We start from the raw sequence: 25,969 nt of genomic DNA on the forward strand, positions 1-25,969 counted from the left end.
GAATTTATTTGGGTGCTAATTGCATGTATTAACTTAATACATGTAAATTGCAAACTCTATGAAAAAAAAGGTAAAAAAATAATAAAATGATAATATTTTATTATTATTTTGTCTCAAATTTACATAAACTAATATGAGAATTTTACTTGTATGATAAAGTAGATCTTCAAAATGGGTGATTTTGCATATACATATGCATAAATCAATATGGATACTCTTATACAAATTAATTAAGGGTTGGTTTGAATTTAAAAATGAGATAAAATAATTTTAGATGTAAGATAACAATTGAATCAAATATTGTTAGAATATTATTTTTTAATAATAATATTATTTTAAAATTTAAAAAAATTAACTTGAAGTTTGAAAAAATTAAAATTATAATAATGAAATGAGATAAAATACTTTCTGAATTCAAACGAGATTAAAGAACTAGGGATCAGGGATTAATGAGTAATCTTACAGCAAAGTTGAAAGAATCATTTATCACCAACTGATCAGTATATAATATACTTCTAATCCAGACAACAACTCCCATCTTATGCCCCAAATTCATTAAATACATTCTTTATTATTTTTTAATATCATCTACGGTTTATTATAAAATCTCTCTTTATCTTTTATCCTTTCATATGTTTAGAAAGTGTTTTATTAAAGTCTTTCCGAGCTTGAGATATAAATATGAATTATTTAAGTACTATACAGTCGTTTTGAAATAAATTAAAATTTATTATAAAAAAAATTAAATTCTTTTCGTATAAAGTTTAGTATTTATTATATTTTTCAAGATTTTTCAAGAAATCGCTTACGCAATCAAGATTTCAATTTTCATTTTTTTTAAATAAAAAAACGTTTATAACTTTTATACTTCTTTTCCGTTTCCGTTTCCGTTTCAGTTTCAGTGCGTGGCATATACTCTACCATTCACAATACCGAAAGAAGTCGGTGGCTCCGACCCTCTCTCTCTCTCTCTGGCGGAGAGGTTTCTTTCGGCGTTGCTTTTAGATCCGTCTCTTCTCTCTGTAAGAAAGATTGCAAGGAAGGTAAAATTATTCTCCTCATCTTTTGTTTCCGCAGTATGCCCACTCTCCTTCTCTGTATTCGTTGTGTGTGCGAGTTAAAATCCTTTTTTTGATTGTGACATTGATGCGTTATCTCTGCCAAGATGTTATGAAATTGTATCTGACAGTCCTTTTATAAATATTGGGGCATTTTCAACTTTTTCCTTCATTGGTTTCGGTTCATGTTGATTGTCGTATGAATTTTGCTTAGAAGACCCTATTTTTGTACAAGCTTAATTATAATTAAGAAAAAAAAAAAGGCATCTTTGGTGGAAGAGCTGAAGAAATTGTAGCTTTTATTGCTATTATGCTATAGAACTGCTGCTTTCGTTTTCCTAGTCAAGGACATAACTCATATGGAAAAAGGACTGGAAGAAAAAATATAAAAATGGTGATTCTTTTTTAATTGTAAATATATTTTTATTTTACAGAGATATTAATATAACAAAAGTGATCAAAAAGATTTCAGGTCGCTGTTTTGTGTGTTTCTCTGGTACTACTTGGTTTTTTTAATGAGTAATCTTGTTGGGTTTTTAACAACATGATGCGACTTTTTTAGATTTCACAATGCTAATCAGGTTCTGAGGTGCTAATAACTCTTCAATCATGGTAGAGTTGCTAATTAATTAATGACAAAAAGATTATCTTTTTTATTTTGGAAAATTACTTATTTATGTAATATGCTCTGTTCCTCCGATACTAGTCAGGTTTCAGAAGGATTCATAAATTTAATATGCATAGAATGGATAATAGAGGTGACTTTCTTCAATTGCTTGGACCTTACGTGTCAATAGAGATTCTCAACCATTTGGATGACCCATCTGACCTTGTTCGCGCTTGTTCTGTTTCAAGATCTTGGCACCGATTTGGTAAGCGTTTTGGACTAAATAATCAAGTTCAGTTAGGTTTAATAGTGTGTTTCTTAATGCTCTATAGTCTAGGTGCTGATTTTGTACATTTTAATGTTTGCCACGTACTCTTATGTTTTTGTTTTAATTGGAAATATTGAATTTTACTAAAGTCCTTGATGCTTTTTTATCAACATGCTGGATGCCATTTTCCATCTTATGTTTCTTCTGCACAGTCACAAATCTTAGTGTACAAAGTCAAGGGTATTGGACAATTGAGTAGGCATTTATATACGGATTCATCTATAATTTAATTAAAAAAAGTCTGTATATATGGATTTAATTTTTATTGATAAGTAATTTTATTGAAATAAAAATGGGCATAGCCCAAGTACACTGGAAGTATACATGTGCATACACCTAATTAAGAGCTAGAAGAAATTACAAGGAAATCATGGAAGCTGAGGCCATTAAAATCTAGGGCAATGGCCCACCAGAACAAAGACTTCCAGAAAAACACCGAAACTCATCCGAGGAACGTTCATGATCCTCGAACAGTCTCTCATTTCTTTCACTCTAAATATACCAAAAAATACATATTGAAGCCATCTTCCACACCACTGCGATCTGTGGTATCCCAGTGATCCCTCTCCAACTTGCGAGCATATCAACCACCCTACCCGGCATCACCCTTGCTATATCCATTCTACTGAAAAAGTAATTCCATATCTCCCTAGCAAACTCATAATGTAGGAGTAAATGGTCCACTGTTTCACCATTGTTTTTGCACAAATAATACCAATCCATAATTATTAGGCCACATCTTCTAAGATTATCAATGGTTAGAATCTTCTCTAGACTTACTGTCCATACAAAGAATGCAGCCTTGGTGGGTGCTTTACTTCTCCAAATATTTTTCCAAGGAAAATTGAGCCTTGTTGCACGGTAATGACTTCATAAAAAGAGCGTACCGAGAATTTCCCTTTTCTAGAAGGACTCCATACCATCACATCTTCAGTATTGGTAACAATAGGAATATCATACAGCAAGTTAAAAAAATTCCACTAGAGCATTCACTTCCCAATCATGTGCATCCCTGATATGGCTAAGATTCCACTCCTGTGAGCCTTGATTGATTACCCTCAAATCAGCCACCGTAACTTCTTTCTCCCGTGCAATACTAAAAATTGTAGGATAAGCATCTTTTAAAGCCATGTCTCCCACCCATATATCCATCCAAAAACTGATCCTACTATCATCCCCCAAACACAACCGGGTATTACTAAAAAAGAAACCCCACCCCTTCCTAATATACTTCCATAGCCCTACTCCATATGCCCCCCTACCCTCTTTAGAACACCAACCTCCTCGTTCACTCCCATTCTTCATGTCAATCACCCCTTTCCATAAGCTTCCTTCTCATAATTATAACGCCACAATCATTTCCCCAACAAAGCCTTATTAAAAGTCCTCACATTCCGAACCCCCAGGCCACCATTTCTAAGAGGAGAACATACCTTATCCCATCCCACCAAGTGAAACTTAAACTCATCTCCTATACCACTCCATAAAAAATCTCGTTGGAGTTTCTCTATCCTCATCGCAATTCTAGCGGGGAGGGGAAATCAGGATAAATGGTATGTGGGAAGATTGGATATAGTACTTTTGATGAGTGTGATCCACTCCCCTTTTGACAAATACATCATTTTCCACCCAGCCAACCTACGCTCGAACTTTTCCAACACCCCCTCCCAAATTGACTTTGCTTCAAAAGAAGTCCCCAACGGAAGACCAAGATACTTCAACAGCAACGGAGAGACCATGCAACCCAAAATATTAGCCAACCCTCCAATATTGCTTACGTCACCAACCTCAACCATCTCCGTCTTACTAAGATTAATCTTCAACCCGGAAACAAACAAATTAAAATAGCATTCAGAGATTGGATATGTTCTGCATTTGCCTCACAAAATAGCAAAATGTCATTTGCGAACAAAATGTGAGAAATAATGGTGGAGCTATGGATATCACCCAGGGAAATCCTAAAAAAAATCGTCCCCCTAATGCTGCCGACACCATTCTACTTAGGGCCTCCATTACTAGAACAAATAAGAGGCTTGATAAGGGATCTCCTTGTCGCAATCCCCGTGAGCTATTAAAGAATCCCATCGGGTCACCATTTACCAAGATCGAGAAGCGCACCTTTGACACACAATGCCTTATCCACTTCCTCCATCTTTCCCCAAAACCGCATCTACTCAACATATTTATCAAGAATTCTCAGTTCACATAGTCATATGCCTTTTCCATAACAAGTTTGCTTAAAATACCTGGGACTCCCGTCTTGAATTTGCTATCCAGGCATTTATTGGCGATAAGAATCGAGTCTAAAATTTGTCTCCCCTTCACAAAGGCATTTTGAGTTTTAGAGATGATCTTCTCCGTGGCCGTGCTCATCCTATTGGCTAGCACTTTTGAAAGTAACTTATGCATACTACCCACAAGACTGATTGATCTGAAATCAGGTACCTCCATTGCCCCAACCTTTTTAGGGACTAGAGCAGTAAAAGTTAGGCTTTTTTCAAATTGTCCGTGAGTGAAAAATTCTTGAAAAACCAGCATTACATCCTCTCTCACCTCCTCTTAACAAGTCTTAAAAAAAGCCATAGTGAATCCATTCGGCCCTGGGGCTTTATCTTTGTTCATTTTCCTGATTACTTGGTGTACTTCTTCCTCTTCAAATGGTCTCTCTAACCAAACCCTACTATTTTGATCAATGGACTCAAAGTCTAGGCCATCTACAGTAGGTCTCCATGCATGCGGTTCTGACAACAAATGTTGGAAATGGCTAACCACGTGATCCTTTATCACAACATGATCAGATGAAGTTTCTCCATCAATGTTCATGGACTCAATGGAATTAAACCTCCTATGTGCATTAGCCACTCAGTGGAAAAACTTTGTGCATTTATCCCCCTCTCGAAGCCACAAAGCCCTTGACTTTTGCCTCCACGATATCTCATCCATTAGAGTCAAATCTTTCTAATTAAAAAACTACTTGATCTTTACGGTTGTTCTCATCCCCTACATCCTTCAAACTTTGTAACTCTTGAAACAAGCTCTTCTTTGGAAAGTTTACATCACCAAATACTTGTTCATTCCATGTCTTCACAGGACTCATCGGAAAGTTCTGTGACATCTCCGCAAGGTGGCACCCCTTCTTGTACACCACCCGTCCCTTCGCCATCAACAATGCACAACGCCAAACCCTCCCCTTCTAATATTTCCCCTACCTCCACCTCCGGCATTAGTAGCACTACCGCCGGACTACCCCCTGAGTCACCGCAGGCCACCATTGTCCCTGTCTGCGCCTAACATGGTCCAGGACTCAAGCCCAAAAAGGGAGAGATGGACTCCTTCAACTTAGCCGATACTTAGGCTTCCCCATCTACTAATTCCCCCTCCTCCACATCCGACGTTAGTACCACACCCGCTGGACCACCCCCTAAGACACCTCAGGCCACCATCACATCTTTTTGTGCCAAACATGGCCCAAGACTCGAGCCCAATATGGAAGGATCAGGCATCTTTAACTTAGTCGATTCTAAAGTTTGAGATGGGCCTAGAGCCCAAGCCCTGGGAATTGGGCCTTTCTCCAACCAAGCCATCCATACGTGGGCTTCTGCTCGGGCCCGGCCCACTGTAAACATTCTTCCCCTTCCCCTGTTGTAGCCCACGAGCATGTAGCCCACCAGATGGCTTCTTGCTTGGGCCACTGCCCGCTCCCACACCCAAGCCCTCTCCCACTCCTCTTTTTTCCTCTGCATTGCTTATTAGTAAGTTTATACTAATTTGCAATTGATCCATTTGCAGCTTCAAGTCTTGCAAAGCACGCAGCTCAATTTCCTCATAGGGACTGACAGCGCCTCTGCCACCTCCCACCCAAGCCTAGGCACCTGCAGAAGTAGCGGCACCACTTTGCAGGCCTTCTCCTCCTCTCGAGCTTGCCGAGATGTCAGAGCTCTAGTTTCCCCTATCACTTCCTCTTGACAGTAACGCTTCCCTATACGATCGAGGTGGGGGATGATGTTGAACTCTCACCGTCGCTTGTGGTTGCAGGAACATAGAGCCCCCTGTACCACCAGCCTCCCTTAATGCCTCTGCCAACTTCCTCCAACCCCTCCCTTCCCTATCCTCAGGGATGAACAGAAAGTTCCTATTTACCACCAAACCCCCCCCCCCCCCCCCCCCCCCCCCCCCCCCCCCCCCCCGGCGGCGGGGGGGTGCTTCATCAACGCTATGAAACAGCCTCTTGAATTGATACATCTCTATGCAATGTAGCCCCTATCCCCTTCCCTATGTGCTGAGTAGAACTCCTTCCTCCCAGTCTTCAAGCAATCCTCCAGAGCTTTGGTAAACCAACTTGCCGTATTTAAGCTCAAACTGGCCACTTTCACCACCTTCCATCCTAATGTGTACCAGCCTACCCTCCCTTACTACCTCAAACCCCTTAGATTCAATCACCACCAGCTTCGATGGCCCCATAACTCCCTAGAAACAACACTAAATCACCACTTCATACGCCAAAACATCACTAGGAATCAAAGGTAAAAATTTTCATCATCGAAGTTTTGGTTGTACACAGAGAAAAAATGGGAACTTTTGTATATTGATTTAATTATGCATCCCCTAATATCCTTTTCTTTAAACGTCTATATAATTTAGTTATTTTTTTATGTAAGTAATGATACCACTTTTTTTGAAAAAGTGCAAGGGGCACAACCCAAGTACATTGGAGTTATATGTAGGGGAGATGCCTGGTTTAAGGTTAGGGAAACAAGAGCTAGAAAAATCTATCAAGGATACAGAACGGGATTGTTGTGGATTGTAATCCCCTCAAACAAATATCTAAGCATGGAGGTTCTCAACTCTGGAAAAGTTCTTTCACGATCTTCGTATTTTCACCGTTGCATTCCTTCTAGGTACTCCACATCAAGCACACACAATCCTTCTGACTTTTGAACCCCTGTGAGCATTTCTCCTGCCTCCCCAAGCCAGCATTAGCTCCACCACATGAAATGGCATCACCCCTTCTATTCCAGGAAGTTGAAATATTTCCATCCATAAGGTCATAGCCCCTTCACAGTGAAGCAATAGTGGATTGATGGTTTCCCTACTCTTCATTTACTTGCAACACCAATACATAACCAATATTTGCCCGCTTCCTCAGAGTATATATATTGTTAGGATCTTCTTTGATGCCAACTTCAAAGTGACAGAGTTCACTTCCCAGTCCTGCACGAATCAGCATTAGTAACTTTGAAAAACTCAGCCATTGAAGCCTCCCTGCGCAATGAGATACCATAGAGCCTCTCTCTCCATTGCATATCGCCACAGCCACTTGCCCAGTAACACAAGATTAAACACAAGCAAGCTTCTCAGATGCCTTGCTACACCTACCGAGATTGGAAATGGGGACAAGAAAGAAGTGGGGAGTTTGAAGGGGCTCTTGATAAGAGTGATCTGACTCCCTTTTGGCAAATATAGATGTTTCCAACTTAGGTCTTTGTAGTCCCAAATCGACATCCATTTTCTCAATGATGACATCCCTAATCGAGCCTGTCTTGTATGAAGCCCCTGGGGGAAGACCTGAGTACTTCACAAGCAAATAAAGGACTGCATAACTTAGGTCTTCGTAGTGAGTACACATGTCTGAGCAATGATAGCCCTGGCTCTCACTAGCGGCCAATAACAAATGGTTATATTGTGTGCATGGAAAATTGACATATTTCAGAGATATTAATACAATGATTCTCCCCTAGGGAAGCAAAATCACATGTTGGGCCTAGTCTAGCTTACTGTATTTAATCCAAGTAATTTTAAAGGGACCTACAGTGTTTAAGGGAATATATTAATACTATGTTCGGTTTCTTTTTTCTTTTTAGTAATCATAATGAAAGAAAATAAATTAATATGTTATTGGTCTTTGTTTTGCACTATTTTCTTAATATATAATGATGTGAGTTGCTAATCTTCATGCAGTGATTGAAAATGGCACTTGTAAGCAGCTCTTCTTGAAAAGGTTTCCTGAGATAGATAATGAAGCCCATATTATTGAATTGAACAACATGATAGGACCTACAAAACTCAGCAGTGATAATTCTACAGAATGGGAACGCCTTAAGAGGGATCACAGAGTATATGCCTTCTTATTAGCCCAAGCTCTGAGCCCTTCCATACGAACAGATTGCTTATCAGAGCCCATTAGTGCATCCAGCACTGATAATTACCCTGACGAAAGCATACGGAATACTTTGGAACCGAGGGATAGAGTTGAGGGCAGTCCTTCATACTGGTCAAGTGGAGGGGAAAATGATCCCAATGTTCCCGAGACATTAACCTACAAGTTGGTTAACAATTTGTGTGTTGTTACTGAAATCCGTGTGCAACCGTTCCTAGGTAATTCCTATAGGCTGTATATTTTTGTTGTCAACTTACTTTGATGTTATTCTGACATGAAAATTTTCCTAATTAACTGACAGAAAATTCTGTTTACATATCAGCATATTTTCAGTATGGCTTCCCTATATATTCATCTAAAGCTGTTCGATTTAGAATGGGCTATCCCAGACGTCCATTGGAATTTAACAATGACATCAAAGATGCTTTGTTAGCTTCGCACAAATGGTTGGATGAGATTACTTGGACATATACATCACCAGAATTTCCAATGGCTCAGGTGTGTTGCACTGTTTAACGTGGTTATTAGCTTGCTTATTTTTCAGTGAGGAAGTCAAGTGATGGGGATATTTTGGCACTTTCTTTTGGTTACTTGATTTGCTAAACAAGAATTACTAAGCTTTAGATAAATAAGAGTGACTGTAGAACACTTTACCTGCATTCTTTTGCATGTTCTATACGGTAATTCGCAGCCTCCTTTTTTTTTTTTTTTTTTTTTTTTAATCCTGGAATTGGCACGATTATGTTTATTAAAGGAATATTTTATGATCATCATAGAATACAGTGGTAATTTTAGTAAAAAAGCATATAATTTTTCATTTTAAAGTGCTCCACATTAATTTGCAACTGCATTGCCATATCGAATGTATAGGTTTGCTTGACATTATTGTGAAACAGGAGAACTGCTTGCAAGCGTTTAAGTTACCGGAACCTGTTCTTGGCATCGGAGGTATTCTGCAGGTTGAGCTATTGGGCCGGGTTCAGAGACAGGAAATGGATGAGTTATACTACATATGGTCAGTTTCTAACAATTCTCAATCTCTCTCCCTTCCTGCCCATAGATGGTGTTTTGAATTTAATACTTGTTTCTTTCAAGAGTCCAAACAAAACTTAAAGTCTGTATGAAAAACTGTTTCATACTCCTGAGAGAAAGGGAAGAATGTAGAAGAGTTTTCTTTTCCAAGAAAAAGATTGAACTCTGTTTGTTTTTTATTAGTAGCAAAAAATTGAAACTCAAGTCTCGGAAGTAATTACTTTCCTAGGAAAAGAAATACAGTTCCTTTTAAGCTTAACTAATAATTGTTTTTGAGAAGTGCTCTACAGTCACAAAGATATTTCACAAAAATAAATTATAAATTGGTGTGTTTTAGTATGATACATTAGATTTACAATTTAACGTACCACATCAAGAGATCAATTTGTAGGTTTACTTTTGTGGAATCGCTTTGTGGCTAAAACATTCTCATTGTTATTAGCCTCCTAACTTGGATGCTCTATTAATCTGTTTGCCCCTTTTGGGTATATTTTTGTTGTGTTTGCTGTCCTTTGGAATATATTCCTCTTAAGTCTGGACCACTCTTATAAATTCAAGTCCAACAGGTTGCGTGTGCTTTGCTTTTGAGTATACTAAGGCCGTTTGTTTCTTTCTGTCTGGGTCATTTTGTGCGGTGCAGCGTCTCCCATGTTCAAGTTCTGGGACGACCACTCTTACAACCGTTTGATATCGAAGTACCTGATCCCTCAGGATCGTGTGCCTTAAATTACAACCTGAAAACAGAGGCAATACCTTCTCACATGCACGGATTTACTGATATATCGATGCAGCTGCTCGGGAATGGGGCTGTTGTCGCCGATCATGAATCAGATGAAGAGCCGTCAGCCTGATGTATAACAACTACTTACTTTCCATTTGTTTTTTTTTTTTTTAATCTCTTAAATAAATCCAGCAGAGTCTGGAGATATTACTGGGTAGTACCGAGATGGTTATCACTCTTTTTCAATGTTATTAATGTACTTCCTGAGTTCAACCACTATTATCAATCAACTACTGGACAAAATTTACCTGGTAGAGGCGGGTAGCCCCCCCTGAACCCGACACCTACCCTTCATTTTACACAAGGATAAAAAGTGCCAATCTTATATCTCAATTTTCATCAGAATCAAAGGAAAATGGGCAGTCGATGATCAGGGTTGAGGAGTCGACTTACCGATACAATGAGTAGAACTCCAGAACTGAGACATGTAAATATCATATTAATAGGAAAATGTAGTTTAAGGTTTTGACCAATAGATTACACTTGCAAGATTTGGAGACAGATTGCCACAGAAATAGACGTCTAAATACCTACTTGGGGAACAAGTGCGTGATGTTACGACAAATTCTGCAATTAATAGGGAAAAAGAAAAAGAGAAAGAACCCAAGATCCTGTACAAACAGATGTGATGGACACTTGCCTCCCGCAGCAGCGAATAAATTGATTGAAACAAATTATGTTAGTCACCCCTTCCAGCCATAACTCAAATTATCATCGAAGTCGCCATTTAAAAACCCGTTTTCCGTGAAGTCATGGGCAATATACGGCATTACTATATCATCCGGGAGATGTAGATTCTCTGACATATCTGGAGATCTATGGTTAAATCCATTGCTGCCACCCACTGCCGAGTCACTGTTCGAAGCGGCTTTGAAACTGTTACTCCGACTTGGAGCAGGTCCATTACTTCCCGATGCTGTGTTGAAGGTGGCCATAGCTGTTGCCTTAGGGTTGCCTCCAAATTCCAATCCATTTCTTGCCACACTTCCATTTATGTTTGGCCCGGAAAATGATTGCTGTTGCACTCCACTGTTGTTAGACATCTGAAACAGTCGCTGGATCATCTTCTGTTGCAAGGCCTCGTTGCCCTGGGAGGTCTGTGGATGATTTTGTTGGAATGTGTTAGAAGCACTAAGCGAGCGTTGCTGTGGCTGCTGCGGCTGCTGGGGAGGTAAATGGGGACTTGAAAAGCCACTAGATGGTGAATTCTGCATGGATCCTGATATTAAAGTAGCTGCCCCTTGGAGGCTTGAAGATGGACTCCGATTAGAATTATTGAAGGGAGACAACGCCTCATGTTGAACTGAGTTAGGATTTGAATTCATAGAGTTCTGCCTCATGAGAATATTCTGGTAACTGGTCAGTGCCAGAGCAGCTTGTGCCGAACCACTTAAAGCTCCTCGGCCAGCCATGTTATGACTGTTGCTTATTTGGTTATTCAGTCCGGGATGCAATGCCATTAGCTTATTGAGGGTGCTCCGGTCAGTTGGAAGACCCTGAACATTTGCTAGTTCCTCCATCTCCTGCATCTTATGCATCTCGTGGAGCTTGGCTACAGAGGCACGTCGGGGATAATTTTTCAAGCCCTCTGCAAATGAAGCGTTGCAATAAGATCCAAAATTTTTTTGACAAGTAAACAACAATAAGATCCAAAATGAATCAATGGTTTCATGTTTAACATGCCTATTTTCTACAGACAATAATAGGATAGGCACGTGCAACAGCTACACACAAAAATCATGAGATTCTTCCAAAGAAAATTTAAAAAAAAAGAAAAAACAGTTCCATAAATATCATATTCTTCGGCAGCTTCGGAAAGAGGGAATGTCCACCCAGACCTGTTTAACACTAGTGAGAAAGACTTTTCACAAATGAAGGAAATGAGAACTACATATTCTGACAGATGGGAAATCAAAATAAAATCTACTCCTAGTCTTCAATTATTTTTCTTAAAAAGAAATTAAAATTAAAATCAATAATGGCACTGGTTTAGCTTCTATAATGTTTAAAATGATTCCTTCATGCAGTGGGTAAACATGAGTACGACTTAGATCAAGCTTCCAGCTCATCAAACCGATTAAAGTTTGCATAGTTAATATCAACGTTTGTTTGAGTTTCCCAAGTGCAAGTGTATTTTTGAGTCATGGCTAGCAGTGCAAGTCTTTATTGAGTTACAAAAAGGATAGGCAATAACAAAAGCCACAAAGGAATTACCAATGGGCCCGACTTTGTGCTCACGACAGAAATCTATCAGATCTTTCATGCTACTGACAACTTCAGAGATCTGAAAAAGTTGGAGGACAACTATAATAAAGCTCAAGATGAAAGTATAATAACAATTCCATTTTTACACCATATTTCATGTCAGAAATAGATAAAAATACATACTTGCAAACACCTCACATATCTTTTGGAAAAACCCAAGTCATTCAAAGACTGTAACTCCAAACTCTTTGAAAGCTGGTGCCCTGCTGTCAGTACCCTGGGAAAAATCAATTGACATGACGTCAGTGCAACCTCACACCATTCAAGGTTAGAATTAATCATGTTCAAAGACCCAATCCATAAAACCAATTCCAATATGTTTGATGAAATTCAATAAATCAACTCCTTCCACCAATAGCTAATTTTTTAGGCAAGTCTCCCATGAGATGTATCCAAGAATGGTATGGCTCATAATAATCCATCCTAAGTAGAACCTATTATTTTTCATTAATCCAGTCTAGTCTCAACCTGCAGCTGTAACATAACCCTGGATGGTGGTATTTAATTAGCACTCGGCAAGAAATCACTTCAGCATGCCTTTAACATTCAAAGTCGGTAAAAAGTTAGAAACCAAAAAGCTTTTCAAAAGGCATCTAAGAGTTTACTTTCCTTTCTGGTGCCCCTGTCCTTATAGGGCTTTATCATCCTTGCGGAGCATTTACATAACTGCTGCTCTCATAGAGATATTGTCAATGGACAGCTTTGCTGTCCATATTTGTTTCCATATTTGTTTCATACTTATTTCCTTGATTTACTCTTCCGTGTAATTAGCTTAATATTTGACAGATTGTATAGGAATAATAGTAGCATTTACGTAGCTCTTTCCATGTATAGAATTCCTTGTACAGCTTATATAATAGAAAGAAATCACAAGGCCAACCATTCGGCTATTCATTCATCCTTTTTCGACTTATCTTGACATGGTATCAAGAGCCGGTTGAAAATTTTTTTTCTCTCGGTTTGTTGTTGCCCGCGTGAATTTTTTTTTTTGGTCTTTTTCCTTTCGGTTCTGTGTGTCGGCGTCTTCTGAGTCTCGGCAGCACATCTCGGCATTTTTCTGTTTCTGTTTTTTCACATCTGACGTCACAGCCTTGTGTTTTTCGGCATTCTGTTTCTGGGGTAGTGTTTCTCGGCAGCCTCTGTTTCAGTTTGAGCATTCTCGGCAGCTTCTCGGCATTCTGTTTCTGGGGTAGTGTTTTTCGGCAGTCTCTGTTTCAGTTTGAGTCTTCTCAGCCACTTCTCAGTCTATCGACCCGTTCCTCTCCTGGAGTGGTCTTTTTCGGCAGCTTCTGTTTAAGGTCTGGGTATTTCTCTCGGTCTCTACGTATTTTTTTGGGTGTCGTTTTTTTTTTTTTTTTTTTTTGCCTGGAGTGGGTGTTTTCGGCACATTTTTTTTGGTCTGGATATTTTTTGGGCTTCTATTATTTGTCGACAGCAGGTCCTTCTATTGGTCTCTTTCAATTTTTTTTAGACTATTTTTTGCTATCTCGGGTTCCATTTTTTTGCAATGGACTCTGCACCTGTGTGTGTCAAGTTTACTGGCAAAAATTACTCTACTTGGGCTTTTCAGTTTGAACTTTTTCTAAAGGGAAAAGACCTTTGGGGTCATATTGACGGAACCGATGTTGACGACCCATCCACTTCTGACAAACCCAAGACTATTCCTTCATGGGCTGTTCTTGACGCTCGGATTATGTCTTGGCTTCTTGGTTCGGTGGAGCCACATATTGTTACCAACTTGCAGGCGCATCGCTCCGCTCAATCCATGTGGAATTACTTGAAGATGGTCTATCATCAAGATAATGATGCTCGTCGCTTTCAGTTGGAACATGCGATTGCCATGTTTCAACATGGTAGTCTTTCCATCCAAGACTACTATTCGGCCTTTTTGACTCTTTGGCATGAATATACCGATTTGGTTATAGCGGATGTTCCTGTTGCCGCTCTTTCGACTATTCAGAAGCTTCATGAGACTAGCCGGCGTGATCAGTTTCTTATGAAACTACACCCGGAATATGAATCTGTTCGCTCCTCTCTACTGAATAGATCTCTTGTTCCCTCTCTTGATGTTTGTTTTGGTGAGTTACTTCGCGAAGAACGTCTTAGTACTCAAGTTGTTCTGGACCAATCTCATGGCAGTTCCGGGACGCCCACTGTGGCTTATGCTGTCGAAGGACGAGGATCCTCTATGACTTCTAAAAATCTGCAGTGTTTCTGCTGCAAGGAATTTGGGCATATTGCTGCCAATTGTCCTAAAAAGTATTGTTCTTATTGCAAGAAAAAGGGTCATATTATCAAAGAATGCCGTATCCGCCCTCAGAATCGTCAGGCCCACGCTTTTCAGACTTCTGTTACTGTTCCTCCTGCAGCAACTTCTGTAGCACACGACTCTCCTTCAGGTGCTTCTTCTGATCTTGCATCCCCTGCCACCACTTACTGCACCCCTGAAATGGTGCAACAGATGCTTATTTCCGCATTATCTGCGATGGGCTTTCAAGGTAACAATTCTACTACACTTTGGTATGTAGACTCAGGGGCTTCTAATCACATGACGAATACTCCCACATCTCTGTGTCATGTTCGGCCCTATGCTGGTCACTCTGCTATTCAGACTGCCAATGGCAGTTCTCTACCCATAGCTGCTGTCGGAGATGCCTCATCTACCTTTACTAATGTGTTTCTTGTTCCTCAACTTTCCACGAATCTTATTTCTGTTGGTCAATTAGTTGATAACAATTGTACTGTTAATTTTTCTGGTGATGGTTGTGTTGTGCAGGACCAGGTAACGGGGGAGCCGATCGCGAAGGGACCTAAAGTGGGGCGCTTGTTTCCACTATTTTTACCTATTCCTTCAGTTTCTTCTATTAAGTCTTTTGCTTGTAATAATGTTCCTGATCTAAGTATGGTGTGGCATCGTCGTTTAGGCCATCCCAATACTCAGATCCTATCTCATGTATTGCACTCTGGTTTTCTTGATAATAAAAAATGGTCTTCTTTATCTCTTCAGTGTGATTCTTGTAAGCTTGGTAAAAGCAAAATTCTTCCATTTCTTTTGCATGCCAGTAGAGCTTCTAGCTGCTTTGAGCTTATTCATAGTGATGTTTGGGGACCTTCCCCGGTTAGTTCACATGACAAATTCAAATACTATGTGACTTTCATTGATGATTATAGCAGATTCACTTGGGTCTATTTTTTTCGTTCTAAATCTGAGGTTTTTCGTACTTTCACTGATTTTTTAGCGTATGTTGACAATCAATTTTCTGCGACTATTAAGACTTTACGTACAGATTCTGGTGGTGAATATTTGTCTACTGAGTTTCAGGCTTTTTTGGCTTCTAAAGGTATTATTCACCAACGTTCATGTCCCGCTACTCCCCAACAAAATGGAGTAGCTGAACGCAAAAATCGCCATCTTCTTGATGTGGTACGTACTCTTTTGTTAGAATCTTCTGTTCCATCCATGTTCTGGGTTGAGGCTCTAAAAACTGCTACTCATTTGATTAATCGCTTACCTTCCCAAGTATTACAAATGGAGTCTCCCTATTTCCGCTTGTTTGCTCAGCAACCTAGTTATGATAATCTTCGTATCTTTGGTTGTGTATGTTTTGTTCATTTACCTCCTCATGAGCGACATAAACTATCTGCTCAATCTATTCGGTGTGCATTTTTGGGATATAATGTGTCAAAAGGGATTTGTTTGTTATGATCCTACTTTACATCGTACACGCATTTCTCGAAATGTTATTTTCTTTGAAAATCAACATTTCTTTCCTATGTCATCTGTGCCCTCTTCTTCTACTGTGGTCCTTCCCTCCTTTGAGAGCTCTCAGATCTTCATCATGTCAGTTCTCGCTTTAAACCAGGTATGGTGTATACGAGACGCTCCTGCTCACAGTCTCTTCCGGTGGCTAACCCAATATCTGATCCTAACATACACCGGCATCAGTCAGTTGCTGCACCTCCAGAGCCTTTGGTACGTCGCTCTTCTCGAGTGTCTGTACCCCCGGATAGGTATGGTTTTTCTTCTGGCAATTCTGTTTCAACTCTGACTGCTGCATTGTCCAATTTTGATATTCCTACATGCTACTCACATGTTGTTAAGCATGACTGTTGGCGACAAGCTATGCAGGAAGAAATTGCCACTCTAGAGGCCAATCACACCTGGGGCATTGAGCCTTGTCCTTCCACTATAGTTCCCCTGGGTTGCAAATGGGTTTACTCCATCAAGGTTAGCTCTGATGGGAGTTTGGATCGTTATAAAGCTCGACTTGTTGCTCTTGGGAATAATCAGGAATATGGTGTCAATTATGAGGAGACCTTTGCTCCTGTGGCTAAGATGACTACTGTTCGTACGATTCTAGCCCTTGCTGCTTCCAATGATTGGCCGCTACATCAGATGGATGTTAAGAATGCTTTTCTTCACGGGGATCTTAAAAAGTGTATTTATATGAAGCCACCTCCGGGATTGTTTTCCTCTCCGACCTCCAATGTATGTAAACTTCGTCGCTCTCTTTATGGTCTTAAACAAGCTCCGCGGGCCTGGTTTGATAAATTTCGAACCACTTTACTAGAATTCTCCTTCAAGCAGAGCAAGTATGACACTTCATTATTTCTTCGGAAATCAGACATGGGTATTGTTGTCCTCTTGGTTTATGTTGATGATATTGTGATCACTGGTTCTGATTCTGCTTTACTTGTCCAGCTTAAGACTCATCTCTCAGAATCCTTTCATATGAAAGATCTTGGGTCTCTCACATATTTTTTGGGTCTTGAGGTGCATCGTAGTTCCTCGGGTATTTCCCTCAATCAACACAAGTATGCTAGTGATTTGGTAGCTACAGCTGGATTGCAGGAAGCTACCTCTGTCGATACTCCTATGGAGTTAAATATCAAGCTTCGCAAAGAGGAGGGTGACCTACTTGTTGATCCTAGTTTATATCGGAAATTGGTGGGTAGCCTTGTCTATCTCACTATCACTAGACCAGATATTTCTTTTGCTGTACAGCAAGTTAGTCAGTTTCTTCAGACTCCTCGTCATCTCCATTTGGCTGCTGTTCGTCGGATCATACGCTACGTTCAGGGCACTTCTGCCCGTGGCTTATTCTTTCCTGCAGGAAATTCTCCCCGTCTTGTTGCTTATAGCGATGCTGATTGGGCTGGTTGTGCTGATACACGTCGCTCCATCACTGGTTGGTGTGTGTTCTTAGGTGATGCATTGATCTCCTGGAAGAGTAAGAAGCAAGACCGAGTTTCTAAGTCCTCTACAGAATCTGAGTATCGAGCGATGTCTCTTGCTTGTTCCGAGATTATTTGGCTTCGAGGATTGCTTGCTGAGTTAGACTTCTCTGAGCCTGATCCTACTCCTTTACATGCCGATAATACAAGTGCTATTCAGATCACGGCCAATCCTGTCTATCATGAGCGCACCAAGCATATTGAAGTTGACTGTCACTCTATTCGTGAAGCCTTCGACGCTCGTGTTATCACTCTTCCCCACATTTCCACTGAACTACAAATTGCTGATATCTTCACCAAGGCTCTTACTCGTCATCGACACTGCTTCCTAAGTAGCAAATTGATGCTTGTTGATCAACCCGCATCAATTTGAGGGGGCTGTCAATGGACAGCTTTGCTGTCCATATTTGTTTCCATATTTGTTTCATACTTATTTCCTTGATTTACTCTTCCGTGTAATTAGCTTAATATTTGACAGATTGTATAGGAATAACAGTAGCATTTACGTAGCTCTTTCCATGTATAGAATTCCTTGTACAGCTTATATAATAGAAAGAAATCACAAGGCCAACCATTCGGCTATTCATTCATCCTTTTTCGACTTATCTTGACAGATATTAGAATATTCCACTCATCCCATCATGAACAAGAAACACTTCAGACTTTGTAGTGATTTCCATAATATGATAAGAGGACAAGGGCAGGCAAATATCTCAAATATCTCCAAGTGATCTACTATATCCACCAAAAGGTTAAGTTGGGGAGCTAGGATCCCCACATTATTAATCCACTAATTGAGCAAACTATCCATTTGAAGGAAGAAGCTCCAGCTAAAAAGGATTGAAGACAAAGATCAAGCCACTGAGGAAGTTGATGGTTTGATTTTACTCACATATTGCTGTTTGTTTGTAGATCCTGCTGAGAAACCCCATCAGATCCACTTTCAGCAATTGTACTCTGGCATTTCTGCGCAACCTGAACCAACTGATTCACCTGTAAGAGAAGCGCCATTAGGACTTCTATAATTGTTTCTATTTAGCATTCCTAATACTTTTTAAGCATGTCAAGCATCCTAATACTATCAAGAAACAAGGGTATATGATGTTATACACAAACCAGGAACACTTAAAGCAGGGAACCAAATGACAATCTTACGAAACTAGAAATTTACACCTATAAGATGAAAAAAATGGAAATATATCAATTTCATGGCTAAACCTCTCATGCATAAAACTAAATTTTATGACAAGCTCAGTTTTTAAGAAGGCAAGAGTCTATGAATTCCCAAGCTTTGGTCTGACAGAACAACTAATATTTTGTCGGAAATATGTTTGTGGACTAATGAAGCAAAGTGCACGGCCAAAACTCATATTTTCACTTTCTACATTAGACAAAAGTAAACATCCTTTTTAGAAAAAGCTTCGAGGCCAATCCCCCATATTTGGATATAACCAAAGCCTTTCGTTAAAAATGAACAGTCAGCCCACTTTGATTGCTCACGCATTCCTTCAATCAAAACACTTATCCTTTCTTTCCTTTTTTCCTGAGCAATTCAGTTGATATACTTGTTAGAAAACCTTGCTTTTTCATAGGAATGTTTATGTCAGAAAAATCCTTACAAGTTGGTGTTTTTATTATCTAGTCCTATTGTTCTACAACTGAGCTTCGAATATTTTCCCATAAGGTACTCATGTTTCCCATGTTTTTTGGAAACAAATATCCCATATCATCTCCTGTATGTGTTGATGAAAACTATTGAATACAGCTCCCATATTAAAGGTCACAATCACTGATGGTAACAGCAACATCAAGATCACGACTCCATGCAGGCACCAACTGACAAAGTAATAATGCACACCAAAATAAAGCAACAGTTGGTAACGTGTGTGAAATTAATACCTGTGGTGCAACCAGCCTACGAGGAAGAAGTTCTTCATGCTGCCGTGCACAAAATTCCCAAGACAATATCTGCAAAATTATAACAGTCCAGCTAAGCAGAATATAGAGATTAATTAATATGAGTTTACAAGCTCTATTACCTTCAGATCATGTGTGAATATGATACGAAGCTGACCTTCACGAACAACACGAAGTTGCTCATAAACACTCTCTTGGACAGCTTTTCGATATTCTAACATCATTATTCCAGAAACAAATCTACATTCCCGTGGCAAGTCCAAGAAGAGAAGCTCATCAATGACCCCACTGCCAAACTTGATCTCATTAAGTCTAGGAAGTACTTCAAACGTTGCCTCTGAAATAAAGAAAAAGTATACTTACATTTAGTCAACAGTCCTCAAATGATAAAATCCTGGCACACAAATATTTGAAGCAACCTTACCATTATGGTGAAGTTAGATTCAAGCCCTTGGCATACTGTGAGACTAAGAAAATCAGTTAAATTATTGAATTTAGTTCTAATAGGGCCCTACATAATTACAATTCAATGTTAACTTTATGCTTTTTTGTAACAAAGTAATGTCTGTGCCAGTCTCCATGGAGTTTCGTAAAATTTCCGAATAAGTTTTCTTTAACTTGTAATTTCTCGAGTATTTGGGTACATGAAAGCAGTAGGAATCCATGAATGTTGTCAATACCTGGTTCTCTTTTTTATATTAACAATGTAAATTTTATTAAAAACCTCTAGAGGCACAACCTAATTACATAGGAAGTATACAAAAGGATACACAAAACTAGCAAGAAGAAGAAAAACAAGAATATTGATTAGATTCCAGTAGGCTGGACAATTGGAAACTGTTGCGATTAGTCATTCAAACATAGAGATTGTTGAAAATTATGGCTTTTAATTTTGTCACCGTATCTCAGGGTTTTAAACAGTGTGGCATTAGGATCTTGCCAAATACACTACATTGAGCACAAAGGGACCATCCTCCAAACATTTTATTTCCATGGCCACCACAATGGCTCCGCTAACATGCCACAACTCCCCAACAGAAGGCTCAAACCATATGGCTAATATTCCAAAAGGACTAGTCAATGATACAATTGAAGCCCCATTGGAACATTACAAAAAGCAAGGAATTCTCTTTCTCAAGCAATGTGGGATCCTATACACCGCCTACCCTTATCACTTGAGAGAATGGGGTATCATAATCTCCCCCCCTTATATACCCAATGTCTTCGTCGGGCCAATCCATCGTAGGTGGCATAACTCAAGTCCCATTTCTGGTTGGGATGGCTCTAATACTATTTGTAACGCCCCAACGGAAAACCTAAACCACAAAGCCTATGCTCCAAAAAGACTAGTCGATGATATAATTGGAGCCCTATTGGAACATTAAAATGAGCAAGAACTTCTCCTTTCCAAACAATGTAGGATCTCATACACCGCCTACCCTCATCACTTAGGAGAATGGGGTATCACACGGCCAACAAGTCCACCACCCTCGAGGGCATAAGTCACTCAAGTCCAATGCACCACATTTATAACTGGATCTAACTATGCTTGTTCATAGCAGTTTCAATATTCAAATTTATATGCTAGGATTACTAGGCCAAGGTCCTAGTGCAATTATAACGAGTTTCTGGCAGCCTATAAGTATCTACTTAATCACTACAAAGTTCTTCTCACAAGTTATTAAGGACTATCAGATGCAAAATTAATCCTAGGAGGATGGCCTATGGGAATCCAAGCGCAGTGCCCAGAAACATTCATTCTGGCAGCATCAATCAGTGCTACTATTTCTGAGGAGATCAAGTTTAAGTGATATTCCAGCTGCAATTATATCACAAGTGATTGTATGATGCAATTCTAACCCTAGGCAAGTGATCTAAAGGAATCCAGACATGAAACCAATATTCTTCAGCAATTACCCACATTGTACCAACCCTTTAAGCCTGCCATCAAGACTTGTTAACTAATCCCCAAATACCTGAACACCCTATATCACGAGCCCAAAACTTTACAACAAAGATTCAGGACCCCAAAAAAATCCAAAAACATTGATCTTCTCATCTAAAAACCAACCATACCCATCCTCTTAACATTTAGACCCTATACCTACACATAGGTTCTTCACTTAGCCACCACTAAACCCATTCAAAACAGCTCTAATATGACCCTCTAGTGCTGTCCTAAATCATATACTGTCAACACTAAATCCACATAGAAACTGGAGAATATTATCAAAGGTTACATTCTGTTTTAAACAGCATCTTTGCTACTACAATTTATTTGACTATGAACCTTAGGTCACCCGAAGAGAGGTGGTAAAAAAATAAAATTTGCAAAATAATAATTCAAACAAAATTTCCAGAATATGCGAGAAACGATCCATGAAAAAGGATACACCTAAGCAACATACAAAGATGAGTTTATACAAGAAAAGAGGGGCAAAGTGAAAGAGAATTGATGATGATTTTTTTTTTTTTTATAAGTATGATGATTTTTTTACAGGTGAAAGAGAAATGATAATTAAAATAAAGTTAGGGAAAAAGCATAATTCCAATACATCACAAGCTCTACCGAGCAGTAGCGAGAGCACCCTTGCAAAGTTTGTCAGTGAATTAAATTTAAGCTTTCATTTCTTGTTGGAGGTAATATGACCATGCTATGCATCAGTTGTTCTGAGCTATTTGTTGGTTAACATACACGTGCTCAACAAGCAACTAATGCTTTATTCTAATTCATACTCAAAACGCATAGAAATAATTTTAGCTGTCATTAATACAATATATCTATCAGAATTACTACCAGAAAAGATTAATGCCCCCCCCCCCCCCCCCCCCCCCCCAAAAAAAAAAAGGAATCAACGTATAATCAGTGCAATGGGAAGTTTCCAATTAAATTAATCCCTACCACGATTCTAATTTTCTTACCAAATCCCCTTCCAGATTTGGAACCACAGATATCACACTGCCAAGCATCCTGGAAAATAAAAGAATAAAATTAATTAAAATAATAAAAAAAAAAACGTTTTATATGTGAGAAACATGTTCTAGTATTTAGATTAAACACCGTTGTCTAAATACATACCATTAATAAAGTTAATGAGTATAATTGCAATACAAACATGGATACAAGGTCATGGTTGGTTAATATTAGAATCAAGTCATGCAATGAATAGAAAGAACATTTTAGTTTTCATTATAGGATAAACTTTACCTGAGGCAATTTAAGTTTATGTCATAAGCTTATTTCTTAAAATAGAAAGAATAGATCCCCAGAACAAAAAAAAACTGACCATAGCTGCCTGGGGAAAAACACCAAGTGCATGATGCCCCACGTTATCATATAATGACAAGCACCATCTTTTCTTTGCACGAGGAGAGTAATACTCTGCCACAAACTTCCTCCAGTACAAAATACTATTTTCCTGTAACATGAGGAATACTTAAAACAATGAAAAAAAACCCTTCAACCTTCAGAACCACCCAAATTAACAACTTAAAAGAGAAGAATATTCATCATGTTCAAAACGCACCAGGTCATGAAAAAATATAGAAATTTCATACAAATGAGAGGAGAATGTTAGAAAACTTCATATAAAGTAGAACGTATGTTTTGCCCCATGAAGAACCGATATGGATGAGTCAACTTTTGGAAATCAAATATAAAATTCAGCAGGTAAACTTTTACTGAACAATGTGTAAGGAATGGTTTTGAATATTATGCCAGTTTTCTGTTCAAAAATGCATAAAAAATCATAATTAAAGGACCTAGTCTATAAGCTGTAAAAAACCAAAGCACACATGGTCCATGATCCATATTAGAGATACATAAAAAAAATTTTGAATCTTGAAGTTTTCTTCCTGGAAGATTAGATAATGTATTTTATCTTTAAAGCTGTTTTCCCTACTGAATTCCAACTTTTAATCTGAAAAAGATTCATGCCGTGTCCAAGCAGTATTTTGCCTTATTCTTAATAAATAACTCTTCCTGTTTGCCGACAGATATCCTATATGTACTCCAAAATACCCAAATATGCATTTGGGTCCATATCAGATACTAGTACGGAGGCTATTTCAAAGTATTCATGCTTTATAGGTCTTATCAGATAAAGACATGAAAAGCAACTACTCACATGTGGTGGACGTTGCTGCTGATGATATAGGTATTGCATCAGCCGGCGAGCACATACACCACTGTCATAAGAGCGCTTCACACCTGATATCGGCGGCATTGCTTGTTGTTGCAGCTGATGCCTCAACTGCATCTGCTGCTGCTGTTGCTGCAACTGGGCTCTCTGCAACTGTGGCATAGACTGCAGAAGCTGTTGCTGTTGCCGTAATCTCTGCTGCTGAATCAACGCTTGAAACTGTGGGTTACGGCCCTGTAATTGCATGGTGTCCCGTCTCTGCAGTAGCTGATGTAAAACCTGCTGCTGTAAGATATCTTCTTGCTTGATATCCAGCCGGGGTTTCTTCTGCACCTGGGATAAATTATTTGGATCTTGAATAAAAGCTCCAACTCGTGCACCCATGGAAAGGGAAGCTTGGCCAGTCTGTGATGTGGGTAATGACATAGCACTTGAAGCCCCCTGCAGCTGTCGCTGATTCTGCTGCACATGTTGTGCATTCTGGTCTTGATGAGAGTTTTGCTGCACTACAGAAGACCCGTCCATAACTGAAGAGCCCGAAATGCTAATGTTATTGGATGAGAATGACAAAGGAGATGCTGGTAAACGCAAGTAAGACTCCGTATTGATGCTGGCGCTTCTTTGTAAACGGGGAGCTCCTGAAAGTGCAGAGTTCGCATCTGTCACCAAAGAACTTGCACCAACACTTGGTCCAGAGTTCGCCACACCGTTCAACGCAGCATTGCTCATATCCCCCGAAACAAGACCCAGATTTGAACGGCCATGTCCAGGAATTGAATTAGAGGAGTTCCCAAAAGACGAGCTCAAGTGAGAATTAACTACAACCTGGGACTGCCCATCTCCCTGGAAGAATATTCCAGAACTTGAGGAAGATTGGGTTAACACTCCAGCCACTCGAGAAGGTACCATGTGGGGCACCACCCCCTGGTGGCTGGAGTCTAAGTAGCTCTCAAGAGCCAGACCTAACTAGGGTATGTATGTACAAAAACAATTAGGCTCAACCCAGTTAATATGATCCAAAAACAAAACCCATGCCAAAAAAACCCCCAAAATATCTCCACAAGTACAGCATGGAAAGTAAATAATAGTATATTCCCACTTCACCGACCAAAGATTAAACACATTTTGATCCCTTGTATCTCAGATTTCCCCAGTCAAAGTACGAATTTTACAAATCTAGAAGCTCTAGTGCGTTCGAACTGCACGAAATTTTTACTCTGTTTGAGCTTTCAACAATTTGTCATGTGGATCTAAAATAAACAAACCAAAAGACAACATTAGCTGTAGATGAATATCCTAGCTAAATATAGAAACCAACACGAAACTCTAAAATGCCTTACCCATTATAATCAAAAACTAAAAACACCAAATCATTCTAGAACTAGCCCTTGAAAAAAGGGGAAAAATTTCCCAACAATTCAACCAAAACCCTAATTTTTAACCATAAACAGTGCCTTTCGCACAGACCGATAATTTCCCTAAAAACAATCATACATTAAAAACGCGCATCAGTGATCAAGTTGCGTGACCATAAAATTGAACTAAAGAACCATCCATTGATCAAACTAACCCCAAAATCTATTGCTTTGAATCATAAAAATTAAAATACTTTCCGAAACAGAAATAGCTCAAATCAAATGAGAAGTTACACGGTTTGTTCAACTCTAAAACCCAGAAGTAAAACATGCTAAACTAAATTAAACACTTGTTAGCCGATGCAACTAGAAGATCATAAGCTAACGAAGAAAACTTTAAGAGAAACAAGTTCAGAACAGATGATGAGCTTTTACAGTTCCAGAGATCGACAGGCAGACAAAAAGAATAAAATTATCACCAAGAAATAGATGAAAAAACAGCCATAAATACCAACAGAAGCTACTGACCTTGGAAACGCGAGCTGACAAGAACAGAATGCTTGGCTTTCTTGAGCTTGACTACGAAACTGTAGAATCGAGAGGGAGAGAGAGAGAGAGAGAGGAGACCGCATTGATGAGGCTGTTTATATACCTAGCGGGAATTGCAGAGAGGTGGGTTACCGGCTGCACTGGTTTCGAGCTCTATGCTACCGGTTTTGTCCGGTGAATCGTGGGACACGTGCCGTGTATCTGTTGGCAAGACGTAGACGGTTTTAGATCGCCACGGTCGCTAGCGAGGTCGCTTGACGACGTGGCAGGGTTTCACTGGTTAACTTCGGAGGGTTGCCTATGGCCTATCGTAGATCGTAAGGGCTTTAACCGAGTTCGGTCTCCCTGGAGAATTATAAAGTCTACGGCCGAGGAATCCAATCGTTCATAGAACAGCAGGCTGCCACGTCACTCCCCTCTGGGGACTGATCTGGTAATTTGATGCTAACCTCAGGGGTATTGTAGGTAGTCTAACACCTAAAGGCTAAAGTACAAGGAAAATCGATTTTTGGCTGGGTATTATTCTCGTAAGAACGGTTAGAT

The 25,969-nt window shown here is 39.4% G+C and overlaps 2 protein-coding genes across 6 annotated transcripts; one reads left to right on the forward strand and one right to left on the reverse strand.

Moving 5' to 3' along the window:
* The first annotated feature begins 883 nt into the window (after nt 1-883).
* Nucleotides 884-10,217, forward strand: LOC122307040 (F-box protein At4g00755-like). 3 transcript variants are annotated; one of them, XM_043119643.1, is made up of 6 exons: nt 884-1,043; nt 1,765-1,930; nt 7,952-8,368; nt 8,452-8,648; nt 9,047-9,165; nt 9,823-10,217. In XM_043119643.1, exons 2-6 carry the CDS (start codon nt 1,795-1,797, stop codon nt 10,031-10,033), a joined length of 1,080 nt encoding a protein of 359 aa, XP_042975577.1. In that variant the 5' UTR covers nt 884-1,043; nt 1,765-1,794; the 3' UTR covers nt 10,034-10,217. The 3 variants fall into 3 exon arrangements, with proteins under 3 accessions (XP_042975577.1, XP_042975581.1, XP_042975580.1); XM_043119647.1 differs by having other exon boundaries at nt 8,473-8,648; XM_043119646.1 differs by having other exon boundaries at nt 885-1,043; nt 1,769-1,930.
* A 165-nt stretch (nt 10,218-10,382) lies between these two features.
* LOC122307039 (probable transcriptional regulator SLK2) lies at nt 10,383-25,558 on the reverse strand. Of its 3 annotated transcripts, none has more exons than XM_043119640.1 (10): nt 25,406-25,558; nt 23,508-24,772; nt 22,668-22,799; nt 22,303-22,351; nt 19,503-19,717; nt 19,363-19,431; nt 18,356-18,456; nt 12,352-12,445; nt 12,178-12,247; nt 10,383-11,551 (listed from the first exon to the last, which is right to left on the reverse strand). In XM_043119640.1, the coding sequence occupies exons 2-10, from the start codon at nt 24,429-24,431 to the stop codon at nt 10,647-10,649; spliced, it is 2,559 nt and encodes an 852-aa protein (XP_042975574.1). In that variant the 5' UTR covers nt 24,432-24,772; nt 25,406-25,558; the 3' UTR covers nt 10,383-10,646. The 3 variants fall into 3 exon arrangements, with proteins under 3 accessions (XP_042975574.1, XP_042975576.1, XP_042975575.1); XM_043119642.1 differs by having other exon boundaries at nt 23,508-24,365; nt 25,406-25,510; XM_043119641.1 differs by having other exon boundaries at nt 23,508-24,488; nt 25,406-25,485.
* Between the last annotated feature and the right edge of the window lie 411 nt (nt 25,559-25,969).

This window comes from Carya illinoinensis, chromosome 4 (genome assembly GCF_018687715.1).
Source record: "Carya illinoinensis cultivar Pawnee chromosome 4, C.illinoinensisPawnee_v1, whole genome shotgun sequence".
Lineage (NCBI taxonomy): Eukaryota > Viridiplantae > Streptophyta > Magnoliopsida > Fagales > Juglandaceae > Carya > Carya illinoinensis.

What these genes read in the sequence shown, in the direction of transcription:
- LOC122307040 (XM_043119643.1), top strand. Translation starts at nt 1,795, where the DNA reads ATGCATAGAATGGATAATAGAGGTGACTTTCTTCAATTGCTTGGACCT. An exon ending in AAGATCTTGGCACCGATTTG is followed by an intron (nt 1,931 to 7,951) that starts GTAAGCGTTTTG and finishes ATCTTCATGCAG; the next exon opens with TGATTGAAAATGGCACTTGT. An exon ending in CAGAATTTCCAATGGCTCAG is followed by an intron (nt 8,649 to 9,046) that starts GTGTGTTGCACT and finishes ATTGTGAAACAG; the next exon opens with GAGAACTGCTTGCAAGCGTT.
- LOC122307039 (XM_043119640.1), bottom strand. Translation starts at nt 24,431, where the DNA reads ATGGTACCTTCTCGAGTGGCTGGAGTGTTAACCCAATCTTCCTCAAGT. An exon ending in CAAATCTGGAAGGGGATTTG is followed by an intron (nt 19,718 to 22,302) that starts GTAAGAAAATTA and finishes TCTTTATTTCAG; the next exon opens with AGGCAACGTTTGAAGTACTT. An exon ending in CTACAAACAAACAGCAATAT is followed by an intron (nt 12,446 to 18,355) that starts GTGAGTAAAATC and finishes GATTTTTCCCAG; the next exon opens with GGTACTGACAGCAGGGCACC.